Raw genomic sequence first — 14,249 nt, 5'->3', positions numbered from 1 at the left:
GCGAAACAAACAACAAGCAGATCACACGCACAGAACCAACAACCACAAAAAAACTGCAAAATGAATTTGGGTTGGAAAAAAATTTTTAAAGAATATTAGGCATGCCAAGAGCACAGCAAGAAGGGCATTTTCATACTGGTTGGTGAGTAAATAAAGTGGTAAAACCTTTCTGGAAAGCAATTTCACAATATATGCCAAGAGACTCCAAAATGTCCCTCCCTATAAGCCTATGATTCAATTTCTAGGTATCTGCCCTAAGGAAATAACCAAAATATGAACAAAATTTATAATAAAAGCACACAGCATCTTCTGCGTGCCTGGCTCTCCTAAGGTTTTACAAACAGCAATCCTCAAACCAACCCCATGAAGCAGGGACTGTTATTTCCCCTACTTTACAAAGCACCGAGATAGCCTGAATAAGGTCACAGAGCCTGTGAACAGCTAAGCCAGGACCTGCAGCCAGCAAACCAGCTACAGAGCTGACACTTAACTACCATACTATGTTGCCTCTCTCTACAAGGATACCCAATACAGTGATGCTTCCCAGAGCGAAGATCTGGAAACAAACACTAACCGCAGGATGGTGGCTGACTGCACGATGACACATCCATTCATAAAACTGACATTAAGCAGCATTAAAATATTTGTAAAGAATTACGGACACTGACTAAAACTTGTGATATATTACACGAGAAAGAACAGGTTACAAAACATGTACACGGTCCCGATTTTTAAAATGCATATTAAAACACACATTAAGATAGTTACATAAGACATATGCACATACAAATCTGTCTACAAAAATAAAATCTTAAATGCACAACACACACAAAATTTGTGAACTATAATGCAAACTTAAAAATAATACCTTTACTATTGAATATTTAACTAACAATCTTCCAGACATAGGAATTTAAGTTCCGTAAACAGGACTGTTAGAACGTGAAATTAAGAGTAACATTACTTACTCTTTTTATCCGATGAGCTGCTAAAATCTATACCTCCAAGGCCTTCGTTGCCAGCAGCTGAAGTAGCTGCTGCAGTTCCCAGAGACAGACCTAAAGCATTTTGTCCAAGTCCTACAAACAAGCCAGATGCCACTCATGAAGTTCCTCAGTCTTTATAATGATTTCCCCACTGACCAAAGCACTCAAATACATTTAAGTTGGATCCCAGATTATTTTCATTCTTGATTTAGACAAATAGTAAGATACAAGTCTAGAGCATGCTTTGGACAAAGACTGATAATCTCACTTGGATTCAATGGTATATGTAGTTTGAATGATGTGATTTTATTTATTAAAACGGCCAGAATATATCTGTTCATGGATATTTGTGGATACTCGATTTTATTTGTTGTTTTTAAACACTCTCTATCAAAGCACTTTTAGTTTGCATATTTTCAGGTGAATACATCTTGTCTTCCAATCATGCTTTGGAATTCTATACTTTTAAAATAATGTAGTACCGGATGTGTTAATTAACTTGATGGGGGGGAAACAATGTATACAGTCAAATCTTTATGTTGTACACTTTAAATATCTCACAATTTTATTTGTCAATCACACCTCAACAAAGCTGGGGGAAAATAAATAAAATAAATTAAATAAAATAAATAAATAAAATAAGCAAAATTTCAAAGATCCTGCACTGGTCAATCACATAAGTCCATGCATTCTCAAGCTGACACAATTGTGTTCTTTTTAGACAAGATGCTATTTACTTTAAAAACAGGAAATAGCAGGATATACTGGATAAGAGCATGGGATAAATGAAAACTGGATTTAAATCCTGATAATGTGTTAAAAAACACAGCTGGATGAATGTTATGAATTTTTAAAAAATCAGTGGCACGTTTAGGTTAACATAACCATAAAGTAAGCATTGAATATTGTGTCAAAGAACCTAACAAAATTCAGAACAGACCTAAAAACTTAATAACAAGACACAAAAACTACCCTCTAACTCTTGTTTCTATTATTTTTGTGGTTTGCTCCCATGGGAATCTTTGGGAAAGATGTTTATTTATCCTGCAAAGAAATGTACATTATAGTCAACTAATGATTTGGTTATTAGAAAACACTTACAAAATTGACTATAATAAAATCATTTAATACTTGTTTTTAATGTCCTGACTTCAAAGCACTCTAACACCCTTTCCTAACATCTATAACAGAAAGCCATTCCCAGAACCCGGCTTATGAGGTCAAGTTGTGCCACAGTGAATTTAGAGGCTAAACGATTCAAGACTATCCAACTGCCGTTTATTAAAAAGACAAATTTCTCTATAGAATAGTTTACTGACTCCGGAAACAGGCTCTTTCTTGCCTCCTTACCTAGTCAGTCAATGCTGAGAAAATGCATTTCTAAAATATGGCAATAATGTATGAACAACTTTATTTTATAATCCAGCTTTTACACTAAAAGGAAAACATAAAGGTTCAAGAGACCACATGATCTGCTCAAAAGACCAAAACAAAGACAGTAAATTTAAACATGAATATTTACTCTTCTGGAGAGTAAATATCACAGTTACCTGATGCTGCCGTGCTTGCGCTCTGGAAAAGCGGCCCTCCCAGAGCCGCCAAGGCTCCCCCTAAGGAGAGGCCTGCTGGTGCAGTGGCGGCTGCAGCTGCCGTCCCACTCAGGCTGCTCAGAGGGAACCCTGTGGACGCTGCAAACAGTGAGCCCGTAAGCCCCCAAGAGCGCGAGCATCACAGAACACACAAGACACCTTCTTAGAAACTGACGTCCCGATAAACCTGGCTCTTGAGAAAAACCACTCACTAAAGCTAACATTATACATACTTAAGAACAGAAAGAAATAGTACCTTTAAAGCAAAAACCAGTGACAGGAATAAGGGCTTTGGTTAACACCAGCATGGTATCAGGTAAGTGACTCCAGACAGTAATAGAGTTTTCAACCCAGGCCACCAGCTCCACACTCAAAACCAGATGAATCCTAAGGCAAGCAAGGTTTATGCAAACTCTCTACCCTTCCCTGTCACCAAAGTGCGCCTTGAAAACAACGCAGACATCAAGAGTTTCACGTGTGCCCTCTCACCCGCTCCCCTGCTTTGCTCTGTAAAGAGACGAGACCAACTTCCAAGAGGGCCTCTGCTGCTTTAATGCTCAAGGCTGATCTTCACAAACCAGTAATTCAGTAGGTCAACGCTGCTGAATGACTGAAATAAAAATTCTCCCAAACTGAAGTTATCTTTACCAAAGGTGGATACCTACATTCACTGACCGAGTGAAATAAGAACTCAACCAGAAAATGCCACCCTTCCCCGACACGCCTCACCTGCAGGAGTCGACGTCAGAGCGGACGAGAGCGTGAGACCGCCAGCCGAGGCAGACGTGATGGGCAGCGCAAACGGTGTGGCGGACGCCGCGGGTTTACTGAAGCCTAAGCTGAAGCCTGCCGTGGACGCAGAGGTGGTGGCCGGTGGGCCTGTAAAAAAATATCCCAGCTTGCCGTAGCTGCATGTGTATTACACAGGTATCAATCAGGAGCCTAGAAGTCTACTTTTCGTAGATGGAACAAAGGTATATGTACTTATATACGTATGAGAGAGAAAAACCATTCACCAAATCAGGGTGCACACTAAAGATGAAAATCCAATCTATGCGGTAATACTGAAACTCAATCTCAGCCCTACCTCTAAATACACCTAAAACGGCACTTCCCCCTCCTTTCCTTTACACTCAACAGAACACAGTCCTTCTTCTCCAAGACTATTTAAAACATCTTCTCTGCTGCTTGAAATCCTCCTCCTCTGCTTCCGTGTCTGTCAGTGTCCTCCAGTCCCTTCTGTCCATCTCCCTCCTCGGTTCACCTCTTTTTATTTTTTTAATTTATTTACTTATTTTTGGCTGCACTGGGTCTTCGTTGCTGCGCGTGGGCTTTCTCTAGTTGCAGCGAGCGGGGGCTACTCATCGTTCTGGTGCGTGGTCTTCTCATTGTGGTGGCTTCTCTTGCTGTGGAGCATGGGCTCTAGGCGCACTGGCTTCAGTAATTGTGGCACGTGGGCTCATTAGTTGTGGCACATGGGCTTAGTTGCTCCGCCGCATGTGGGATCTTCCCGGACCAGGGCTCAAACCCGTGTCCCCTGCACTGGCAGGTGGATTCTTAACCACTGCGCCACCGGAGAAGCCCTCGCCTCTTTTTTTAAATTGAAGTATAGCTGATTTACAGCGATTCAGCTGTACAGCAAAGTGATTCAGTTTTATACACACACACACACACACACATATATTCTTTTCCAGGTTCTTTTCCATTATAGGTTATTACAAGATGTTGAATCTAGTTACCTGTGCTATACAGCAGGTCCTCGCTGTCTATCTGCTTTACACGTACTAGTTGTGTATCTCTGTCCACTTCTTAAATGCTCCTCCCGAAGGCTCCATTCTTGCTCCCTCACTTCCTGAAACATCTCACCCACTTTCAGAATCTCACTATAGGTTCATGGGTCTAAATCTACATCTACCTGAGTCTCCAAAGGCTATAGCTCTACCTGGATGTCCCTCTGGACCCCTACACATCTCCCTATAAAAAAATTTCCTAAATCCCCCAGGGTCAATGTGGTTGCTCAAGCCAGAAATCATAATCATCCCTGACATTCCCTCGCTCCCCTGTATTCTATCAGTACAAGTCCTGTCAATTCTACTTCAGAGATATCCCTGGATTACAAACATCCTCAAAAACCTTAGTTCAGGCCATCTCTCTCTCAAGAACTATTACAATAACCTCCACGATCAGTCTCCTCCAACCTCTAATCTACTCTTGGAATTATCTCAGTTACTTTAAAAAAGAACAAAATAACATGCTGGCGATTCCCCCGACTTAAGGTTCCCACTAAGTCTATACATTAGTCTTTAAAATAGATTTTTAAAAAGGCTTTAAAAAGGCTTTAAAAAGGCTTGGTACCCAAAACCCTTTCCTATGTGGTCCTAACCCGCTCCGCCAATCTCCTCTTCCTACCATGCCTACCCTCAGAATCCTAAACTCCACGAGCAAAGTACCTTTCCTGTTTCCCTGGATCCTCTGACGACTGGCCTCTGCGCTCTCCCCTCCTGCCTGGAACAGTGCTTCCTGCCCCGCCAATCAACAACTCCTCTCCTCCTCCTCAGCCTCCCTAGTGCCTTTCATGCGTCTCTTAGAGCGCATGTCAGATGACACAAGAACCCATCGCTCGGCCTGCCTGCTCCCTTTGCCTCACAACAGGCTGAAGGTCTTGCTCAGGCACCCAGCGGCCCCTGACCTCATCAGGGTCCTGCACCACCTTCCGCTGATACTCAATGATCAAGGCATTGTGTAGACTCCCGGCCACAGCCAGGAACCAGTAGTTACGCTAAGTTACTAAACGGAGAATTTATGAATGACCTGCATTTTGGCTTCTCCTGAAGGCACTCAGAGAAAAGAAGTCAGAAACTACGCTTCTGGATCGTCCTTGCCACAAGTGGAAGTCCCTGCCAGAGTAACGTGCTGTGAAACACGCACAGGCTCTAAAATCTCAGGACAGGATCCAACTGCTCGCCCTTGTAACCAGTCCTGTCCAAAACTTTGGTGGTAAACAGACGTGCTTTCTGTTGATAACATGTAAGTGGCATGTAAGTGAGGAAAGTTCACCAATCTTTAATTTATTTCAATTTTAAGTTTACATTTAATTAAATTAAGTCACTTTAATTGCGGTTCCTCACTGTCCTCTCGTCCTTTCACATCATTTCCTGGCATCCAGGTCAAGGTGCCGTCACCCTGGTTACCCACATTCCCTGCAGCATATCACGATAGAGAACCACGATATTTTTGAGCTGGAAGGGAATTCAAAACCTCTTGATTACAATACCCTCATCTGACAGATAACTAAAAGCCGCCAGATATGACCATCTAAGGCCTCACAATTATTTAGAGGTACAACCAGCGCTTAATTCCAAGACTTCTGGCCTAAAGTTTGGTTCTTTTTTCACTAAAAGGGCTTAAATGACTGAAAAATATAAATGTGAAATAAATTTTGACAGAAAAAGCCAATTCTGTATTAAATTTTTTTTTCTGAACTAAAAAAGGATTACATAATCATCCATTTTTTAAAAATAGTCAAATACTGAAAGGTTCTTTGAAAAGTCAGTATCTATGATCTATATTCAGTTCCTTATATGTTTCTTCTATAGCCCAGCTCTGTGAGAGATTAGGAAAGAGTAGAAAAACCAGAGATCTGGGACCTTCCCTCAAAAATTCCTACTCGGAGTTAATCCTGTAGTTACAGCTGTTGCTATTCCTGGGGACAAAAAGAGAAATAAACTTTAATCACCAGTGGCAGATGGCATTCCTTTGGCCTGTAACAGGGCAAGACTTGGAATCACCCTCAGGGAGTGATGACACTGCTGGTAAGACTAACGCGTATCACAGTATCTTCCACCACAACCACTGCCTAATACAGCGTTCCTTCTATAGCACTGGTTCTCGTATCATAGGCTGTGTATAATTTGATCAATTAGGGATTAAGAGTTGTAAAGTGCAAACAACTATTGCCTATAACAAAATCCGGCAAGGAGGAAAAAAAGCTAGTCCAAACAAAACACCGGCACTCTCTCAAGAGGCACACTGGCTGGTCTCACGTTTACGCCTGCAGTTCTTCCACGGTCTCTGTGTAGCTGTGAAAGTGCTGCAGTCAAGGCTGGCAGCTCAATGCAAAAGGTGGTTACACAGACCAAGAGACTCTGAGGGCAGAGAATAGAGGTAAATAAGGAAGTAAACTTTTAAAATGGTGGATCCAGTGAAGCATATTTCTGGCTTATAATAACAAAATATCTGTATTTTTTTTAATTAAATATCAGAAATAAAGTACATGCACAGACTCTAGACAATGCTATACTTTTTTTTTTTTTTTTTTTTTTTTTAGTTTTGGCTGTGTTGGGTCTTCGTTTCTGTGCAAGGGCTTTCTCTAGTTGCGGCAAGCAGGGGCCACTCTCCATCGCAGCGCGCGGGCCTTTCACTGTCGCGGCCTCTCTTGTTGCGGGGCACAGGCTCCAGACACGCAGCCTCAGTAGTTGTAGCTCACGGGCCTAGTTGCTCCGCGGCACGTGGGATCTTCCCAGACCAGGGTTCGAACCCGTGTCCCCTGCATTGGCAGGCAGATTCTCAACCACTGCACCACCAGGGAAGCCCAAATATCTGTATTGTTTTTTAAAACTTTTTATTATTGAAATGCCCACCAGAAACCTTTACCTCCTGCCCTTTTCCCAGTGCAACAATTGTTTTAATAATAAAAAAATCTGAAACATCTCTTAGGTATGTAAATTATAATGTTATAGCAAAATAGGAGGGCTTCCCTGGTGGCGCAGTGGTTGAGAGTCTGCCTGCCGAGGCAGGGGACACGGGTTCGTGCCCCGGTCCGGGAAGATCCCACATGCCGCGGAGCGGCTGGGCCCGTGAGCCATGGCCGCTGAGCCTGCGCGTCCGGAGCCTGTGCTCCGCAACGGGAGAAGCCACAGCAGTGAGAGACCCGCGTACCCAAAAAAAAAAAAAAAAAAAAAAGGAAGCTGACTGTCCCATATGCTAAATTAATTAATGTCCAAATTGTAAACTTGACTCAATCTTCACCAAGATAAAACACTGCATTACATAATCTAACATAAACTTGAATTATTTTAATTCATTACTTTTAAACAGATTTATTTCCTTTAATTCTTAAATGTATGTGTGTGTTGTCCTTCCTTACACTGAAGTAAGTCACAGCTAATGGCTGGCCCTATCTCTGACCCTTGATCCCACATCCCTGTCTGCCTTTTCATCTCAGTATTTACCATTTTTTAGGTCTACCACCAGTGACGATCCTTGTAAAGGGAGGAGACACAGGACAGAACCTGCAAAGAATGAATACCCCAAACCCACTCCCTGAGAATCTGACAACCCTCCTTACCTGTGTTCGTTCCTCCTAGAGTGAACCCAGTGGCAGGTTTAGATCCAAAGAGCCCGGCTCCGAAGCCAGCAGAAGGAGCAGGTGCTGTCACTGGAGCTGCCGTGCTCCCGAGGCTCCCAAGACTGAGCCCCACAGAAGGGCTGCTTGTTCATAGAAAACACAAAATAAAGTCTACTAGAGCCAATACTTATTTAAGGGAAACGCAAGTTAGCTCTTCGAGGTTATTTCTCCATTTAAGCACCTCACACATCTCCACAGGATACAAAAGTAATCACAACTCACCTTCAACCAACCACGTTCAAATATTTTTCTGTTCTCTATAAAAATAAATCCACATACAAAATTATTCTTAAAAAATGCAACAGCAGTCTTCAAGAAAAGCAGAATCTATAGCATTTAGGATTTCAGATGCCAAGGAATCATAAACAAGATCACATATATCCTGCTTTCACCAGTTTTTGTTTGAAAGCTAGCGTATTTTAAAACAGCCATAGGAAATCCTACAAATACGGATCATTTTCCTTCTGAACTATGTATGTACAATTCACACTGCTAAGCTCATTTGTTCTTCCCCGACTGCTCACATAAAGACATGCCCAGAAATAGGAACGTTACTCGAAGCTGTCCCCATCACCTCTCTGTTGCTGTATCGCCAGCCCTGGGGGTGGGGATGAGGGACAAGAATAGACATACCCTGGCACGAGGAAGCTGCAAAGCAAAGCTCCCCTCTAAAAAGTCTGTGTAAGATCAGCAGAAACCCTCTTCAGAGGTTCTGAACGCTTAGAAAAGAGCAGCTGATAATAACAAGTGATGTGAACAAAGTTTACAGCTTTTCAACTGTTCTTAGCAAGCTGCAGAGGCTAAAATTTGCTACCTATAAATGGTAGAACAAACGAAAACAAGCCAAAAAATCTTGACAATCTGACACTTCAAAAATTATGTCGGAGAGTTAAGCGAGATTACAACATGTATAACATAATGGGAAATCCCGTTCATGCTACATATGTATCTTTATTACTTCTCTCCCTGGCCTTCCACATAGACGTAAACACCATGGCGGAACTGCATGTCAGTTTTTTAAAAAAGCTTCAAAGCCTGCGGCATTTCAATGGAAGGGGCAGGCAGTACTGCTCTGGCCAGGCTCCGGTACCAGCTCTCCAACGTGCTGGTACTTGTATGACATGATGTTTCTGGGCCTCTATCTCCTCACCAGCAAAATGGGAATAACAGTACCCACTTAAGATTTTTGGTAAAGATTTAGAGATTACGAAGGGCAAATTAACTTCACTCAATAAATGCTGTTGCTACTGTTACCATAAAAAGCACTTATAAATTCAACTAAACATATCATGTACAAGGCTCTACGCCAGTTAACCACTGTGAGGGCAACGGAGAGGGAGGAGTTTTCAAGGAAGGAGAACCTGAAATCAGTCATCAACACTGAGCAGGAAAAAGGAGAGGGTGCACCCAAATTGTGTCTTTCCCTATTAGCACGTGTGTACGTGCCCCTCTGTGTATATAAGCACAGGGGGCTGGCAGAGCAGGGCTGCAAGGTCTCACCCAGAATTAAAGCACAACTGAACCAAAACGTATTTTTAAGAAACATTTTGTTGGCAAATTATGAAGAATCAAATTAAGGAAATGTTTATTATGCTACCCTTCCTCCCAAACAAGTCAGTAATCCCATGTTTTTACTGCTATTCCATATATACACAAAAGATACACAGTGAAAGTATGTATTTTTAAGACAATTAAAGTATTTAAAATTTCTTGACAATCTAAGATAAGTAAAGATACAATGAAGTGTTTCACAAGTTCATAAAGTTGAAAACATTACCAAAGAAAATATATCAAAGTAAAATCTTACTTTACCAAAGAAGCAAAGGAGAAATTTCTGTGGCAGAAATATTCACTTAAAGAAAAACAAAAAGCTACCTCAGACCTAACCAATTATTGCCTCAACGACTATTATCTGCCAATTCCTCAACAAGGACATGATGTAGAAAAGCCAGCAGACCCTGCCAGATGAAGAATGGAATCTTGCATTACCGTGGACCTGAGAGCTAACCTAACCCAGGTGCATTTACCAAAAGAATGTTAGGCCTCCAAACCAGTACTCCAATGGGCAGGTGTTAGACCGTCTCTCCTTTTATTAATTTCCCAAGCCTTTCTACAGCATGTATACATTTTCCTAGTTTATTGCTAATAATTCATTTACTCAGTCATTCAACAAGTATTTATAAAAGCCCTGCCAGGCACTGTCACAGGAACTCGGAGTGGCAGATGAGACTCAGGCCCTGCCCTCAGGAAGTTTCCAACCAGAGAAAGAGATTTATCAATCATTCATGCATTCAACAAATACATATTTGAGCTCCACTGTGTCTCCTGGAAAACTAGCATGAAAAGATCTCCACCATCATGGAGCGTAAAGAAGTCAACAAAAAATGTAAGGAACTGAAACAACTGTGATAAGTGCTATGGTACAGGGTAAGGGATGGAAACCTCTCTACACTGACAGGTCAGAAAAGGCTTCCCTCCGATGTAAGCACCTGAGTCCCACAAGCAGGCATCAGCTCAGCACAAGAGGTGGTAGGGCAATTCCAGGCAGAGAGAACTGCCCTGAAGTGGGAAGGGGTTTGGCCTTCACCTGAGGAACTGAGAAAAAGCCCAAGTTGTGTTTTTCAAACTAAGATCAGGACCCATGAGATGAGCAAAAAATCAATTTAATAGCTCACAACCAGCATTTTAAAATAAGGAAATGGAACAGAATAGAAAATATCAGGCCAAAAAAAAAGAAAATATCAAAGTGCATAGAAAATATCAAAGAGTAAGGGTAGTATCTTTCACTGAAACTGTGTCAGTTACTTATCTGTATGCCTGTAGATGTTATTATTATTTTCTTTTACAGTTGGGTCTGAATCACTGAATTGGAGCAAACAAAAATGAGAAGATGGGCTCAGGATGTCTGAAGAGGTTCCAGACTGGGCCTTGCAGACCATGGTAAGGTTTATTTTACTTCATTCCAAGGATAGTGGAAAATCATTGAAGGGAGGCAATGGGAATTTTTTTTTTTTTAAAATCTGGCTACAACGTTGTTAAAAAAAAAAAAAGTTGATGTAAAAGCAGTTGAGACAGCAACTGGGATTCCAGAGAACTAATCAAAGTAGGAGGTGATGGGAGCAGTTTTCATCTAACAGGAGAAGGTTACTGGTTGAGAAGCTGGCAGGAATCATTAAGTATTACGATCTTTCATGTAAGCTTCAGGAGAGCAGGACTTATTTATCTTACCACCTAAAGGGGAGCCTACTACTTAGGAATGCGTTCAACAAACATTTGTTCCACGAATGACAAGAGCCTGCAACAGGGTGGTGGCCCTGGAAATGAAGCAAATGGCAAGTAAAGCATTAAAATGATCAGGCCTTACTGATTAAGTGCACAGACTGACAGCATAGGAGCTATTAAGGAGAACTCCAGATTCTGACTTCACTGTGTAGTCTTTGCCCACTCTACCCCGTCCCATACAGACAAAATTGAAGGGTTTTTGCCTTGTTGATCTACCAGCTTCGGGAGCTATCCTGTAGCTCATTCTAGGCACACTATTTGATTTAACGATCTCCATTTTTATCTTCAAAAGTTTGAGCTCTAAAGAGCAAACCTCGCATCATTAAAATGATCTTTATTTTAATTGCCTCTTTCTGGATGTCTGCTGGCCAAATTGTTATCACTTGAAGACGTGAGGTAGCAGGCTGCACAAAGACGATGACTATGGCGCCTACATTTCACAATTTAAGTAAAAGACAATGAGAGTCAGCACAATATCCTCACCTGTGATATACTAATTTGCACATACTGTTCAAAACTACCACCAAAAAGTGCTGTAACAAGTATTTGAAACAAAAAAACCAAGAGGACAGATAGGGCCCCATAAGGCACAAAAGGTTTGAAAGCGCGTTTAAAATAACCACGAAATCATTAATGTCCCAAAACGTATATCCTGCAATGGCGTCTCAATTATCGGGGAGAAATTTGTCTTTGTCCCCCTTACAATTTCTTATTAAGTCTCTTTTTCTAAAAAGAGCTTAGATCCGACAACCTGAGCTCCATTCATCCCTGCGACATTCACCGGGCGCCGGGATAGGCCCAGAGAAGCGGCGAAACCGCGGCCGGGCCTCCGCGTGGAAGCCGGCGCCCCCCGCCCCAGCCGCCCGCGACCCCCAGGCCACCCGCCCCAGCCCCGCCGGGAAGGAGGCCGCTCGCGGTTACCTAGACGCCGCGGTCCCGAAGGAGAACCCGCCTCCCGTGCCGCTCCCGCTGGCGGCCACGGTGGAGGAGCCCAGCGTGCTGCTCCCGAAGGAGAACCCCGCGGACATGGCTGCGGGCTCGGCGCGGTTGGCAAACTAGTGGCTCGGCTCGCCGCTCCCGCCTCAAGGCCCAAGCGGGCCGGGCAGCATCGCTCCCACCCAGCCGCGACCCTGCGCGAACGCGGAGCCCAGCGGACGCGAAGACCGCCCAATGGTGTGGAGATGGCGCAGCTCAAGTATACTGCGGCTGTCCGCACGCACCTCCGGAAGCGCGACCGTCACGCAGGGGCCGCTGGGAGGGGGAGGAAGGAGAGGGGAGGAAGGGGAGGGGAGGAAGGGGAGGGGAGGAAGGGGAGGGGAGGAGACGGGGGAGGAAGAGGAGGGGACGGGGGAGGGGAGGAAGGGGAGAGGACGGGGAAGGGGAGGGGGAGGGGAGGGGAGGGGGAGGGGAGGGGAGGGGAGGGGGAGGGGAGGGAAGGGGAGGGGGAGGGGAGGGGAGGGGAGGGGGAGGGGAGGGGAGGGGAGGGGAGGGGAGGGGGAGGGGAGGGGAGGGGAGGGGAGGGGGAGGGGAGGGGAGGGGAGGGGGAGGGGAGGGGAGGGGAGGGGAGGGGAGGGGAGGGGAGGGGAGGGGGCGGTGTCTGGAGATCTTGATGGGACCGTGTCTCTCTCGGTTCTTCCTGTTTTGGCATCTGTGCTGACGTAACCTTTGCATTATGGTTGCTTAATCTCAGTTATTGCTTATATCCTTGCCTCCTGCCAGGGAGGATGCACAGACTAGACGGGATAAGAAAAGTACAGAAGCAAGAACGATGTAAGGGTTCTGTGAGCAACCCTTAAACATAAGGAAAATGGGGCTTTAAAGAGGAGAGTCCCTCTGACGGGAGGATGAGGAAAGGCTTGCAGGCGGTGGTGAGTTTGAGGTGCTGCCTTCATAATGCAGATGCTTATTTTCCCATCAGGGGTTGTTACATTACTCTCGCAGAGGGTTTTCCTACCTGAGATTTCTTCCAATAAGATACGTCTTATAAGCAACCACCGTATTTGCTTTCCTAAAACAATTCCCACCAGGACACTGCCTTGATCAGAAACCGTGGGACTTCCCGTGTGGCGCTCAGAGTCTTACATATCACAGATCCTTATAACCTGACGTCTCACAGCTCACCTTAATGCAGCACTTTCTCCTGCATTGATCTTGGGCATTGCCAACTGCTATGGACTGAACTGTGTCCCTCCAAAATCCACATGTTGAAACCCTAACCCTGCAATGTGATGGTATTTGGAGATGGAGCCTTTGGGAGGTAGTAAGGTTTAGATGAGGTCATGAGGGTGAGACCCTCATGATAGGATTAGTTCCCTAACAGTAAGAGACACCAGAGAACTCACTTTCTCTGCCTCTGAAGACACATCCAAAAGGCAGCCTTCTGTAAACCAGGAAGAGAGCCCATGAATACCTTGATCTTGAACTTAGATTCTTGAACTGTGAGAAATGAATTTCTGTTGTTTAAGCACCCAGTTTGTGGTATTTTATTATTGCAGCTTGAGCAGCCTAATACACCATCTCTGTGTATAATTTAAAAATTAAATGCATTTCAAATATTATGGCAGTCACTGTGGGAATGATAAAAAAGAAAAGGGACATATTTGAACTATTGTATAAAGAAAAAGTTCATAGTGATTAAACAGGAAGAGAAAAAATATTGTGGGGTTTTGAGCTTCAGTGGTCTAGAGAATGCTATTATCAGTGATGAGTATAGGATGGTCACTAAGAGAACTGGGGATATAAAATCAAAGGGTACTTTTAACTTGGAAACAAAAAAAGATAGATCCAGATGATTTTTGTAAAAAGGTAGAAAGTGGCAACCTATGTGTTAATTCCATTGCATATTCTTTCCAAAACTTTTGAAGAATACCAACATAAAATTAGTAAGAGCAAAATTCCTGGCACTTAAATGCATATATGTTAATTACCAACACATGTAAGGTTAGCTGGATGGAAAGACCATGTAAATATGTAGTAGGGATGAAT

The 14,249-nt window shown here is 43.5% G+C and overlaps 1 protein-coding gene across 10 annotated transcripts in view; it reads right to left on the bottom strand.

Annotated features, from left to right (window-relative positions):
• NUP58 (nucleoporin 58) overlaps positions 1-12,483 on the bottom strand; it is a 44,673-nt gene extending 32,190 nt beyond the window's left edge. For 3 of the 10 annotated variants that reach the window (XM_060128725.1, XM_060128723.1, XM_060128724.1), the window contains exons 1-6: positions 12,186-12,483; positions 7,923-8,065; positions 6,243-6,278; positions 3,305-3,454; positions 2,537-2,674; positions 969-1,079 (exon numbers count right to left, since the gene is read on the bottom strand). In XM_060128725.1, coding sequence (XP_059984708.1) covers positions 969-1,079; positions 2,537-2,674; positions 3,305-3,454; positions 6,243-6,278; positions 7,923-8,065; positions 12,186-12,292 — 685 coding nt within the window. In that variant the 5' untranslated portion in view covers positions 12,293-12,483. The remainder of the gene's footprint in view (positions 1-968; positions 1,080-2,536; positions 2,675-3,304; positions 3,455-6,242; positions 6,279-7,922; positions 8,066-12,185) is intronic. The other 7 variants (XM_060128716.1, XM_060128720.1, XM_060128718.1 and 4 more) reach the window with 6 other exon arrangements.
• Between the last annotated feature and the right edge of the window lie 1,766 nt (positions 12,484-14,249).

The sequence above is a fragment of the Lagenorhynchus albirostris genome, chromosome 18 (assembly GCF_949774975.1).
Source record: "Lagenorhynchus albirostris chromosome 18, mLagAlb1.1, whole genome shotgun sequence".
NCBI lineage: Eukaryota > Metazoa > Chordata > Mammalia > Artiodactyla > Delphinidae > Lagenorhynchus > Lagenorhynchus albirostris.
Note: the sequence above shows the minus strand (reverse complement) of the source record. Positions and strands in the feature narration are given on the sequence as shown.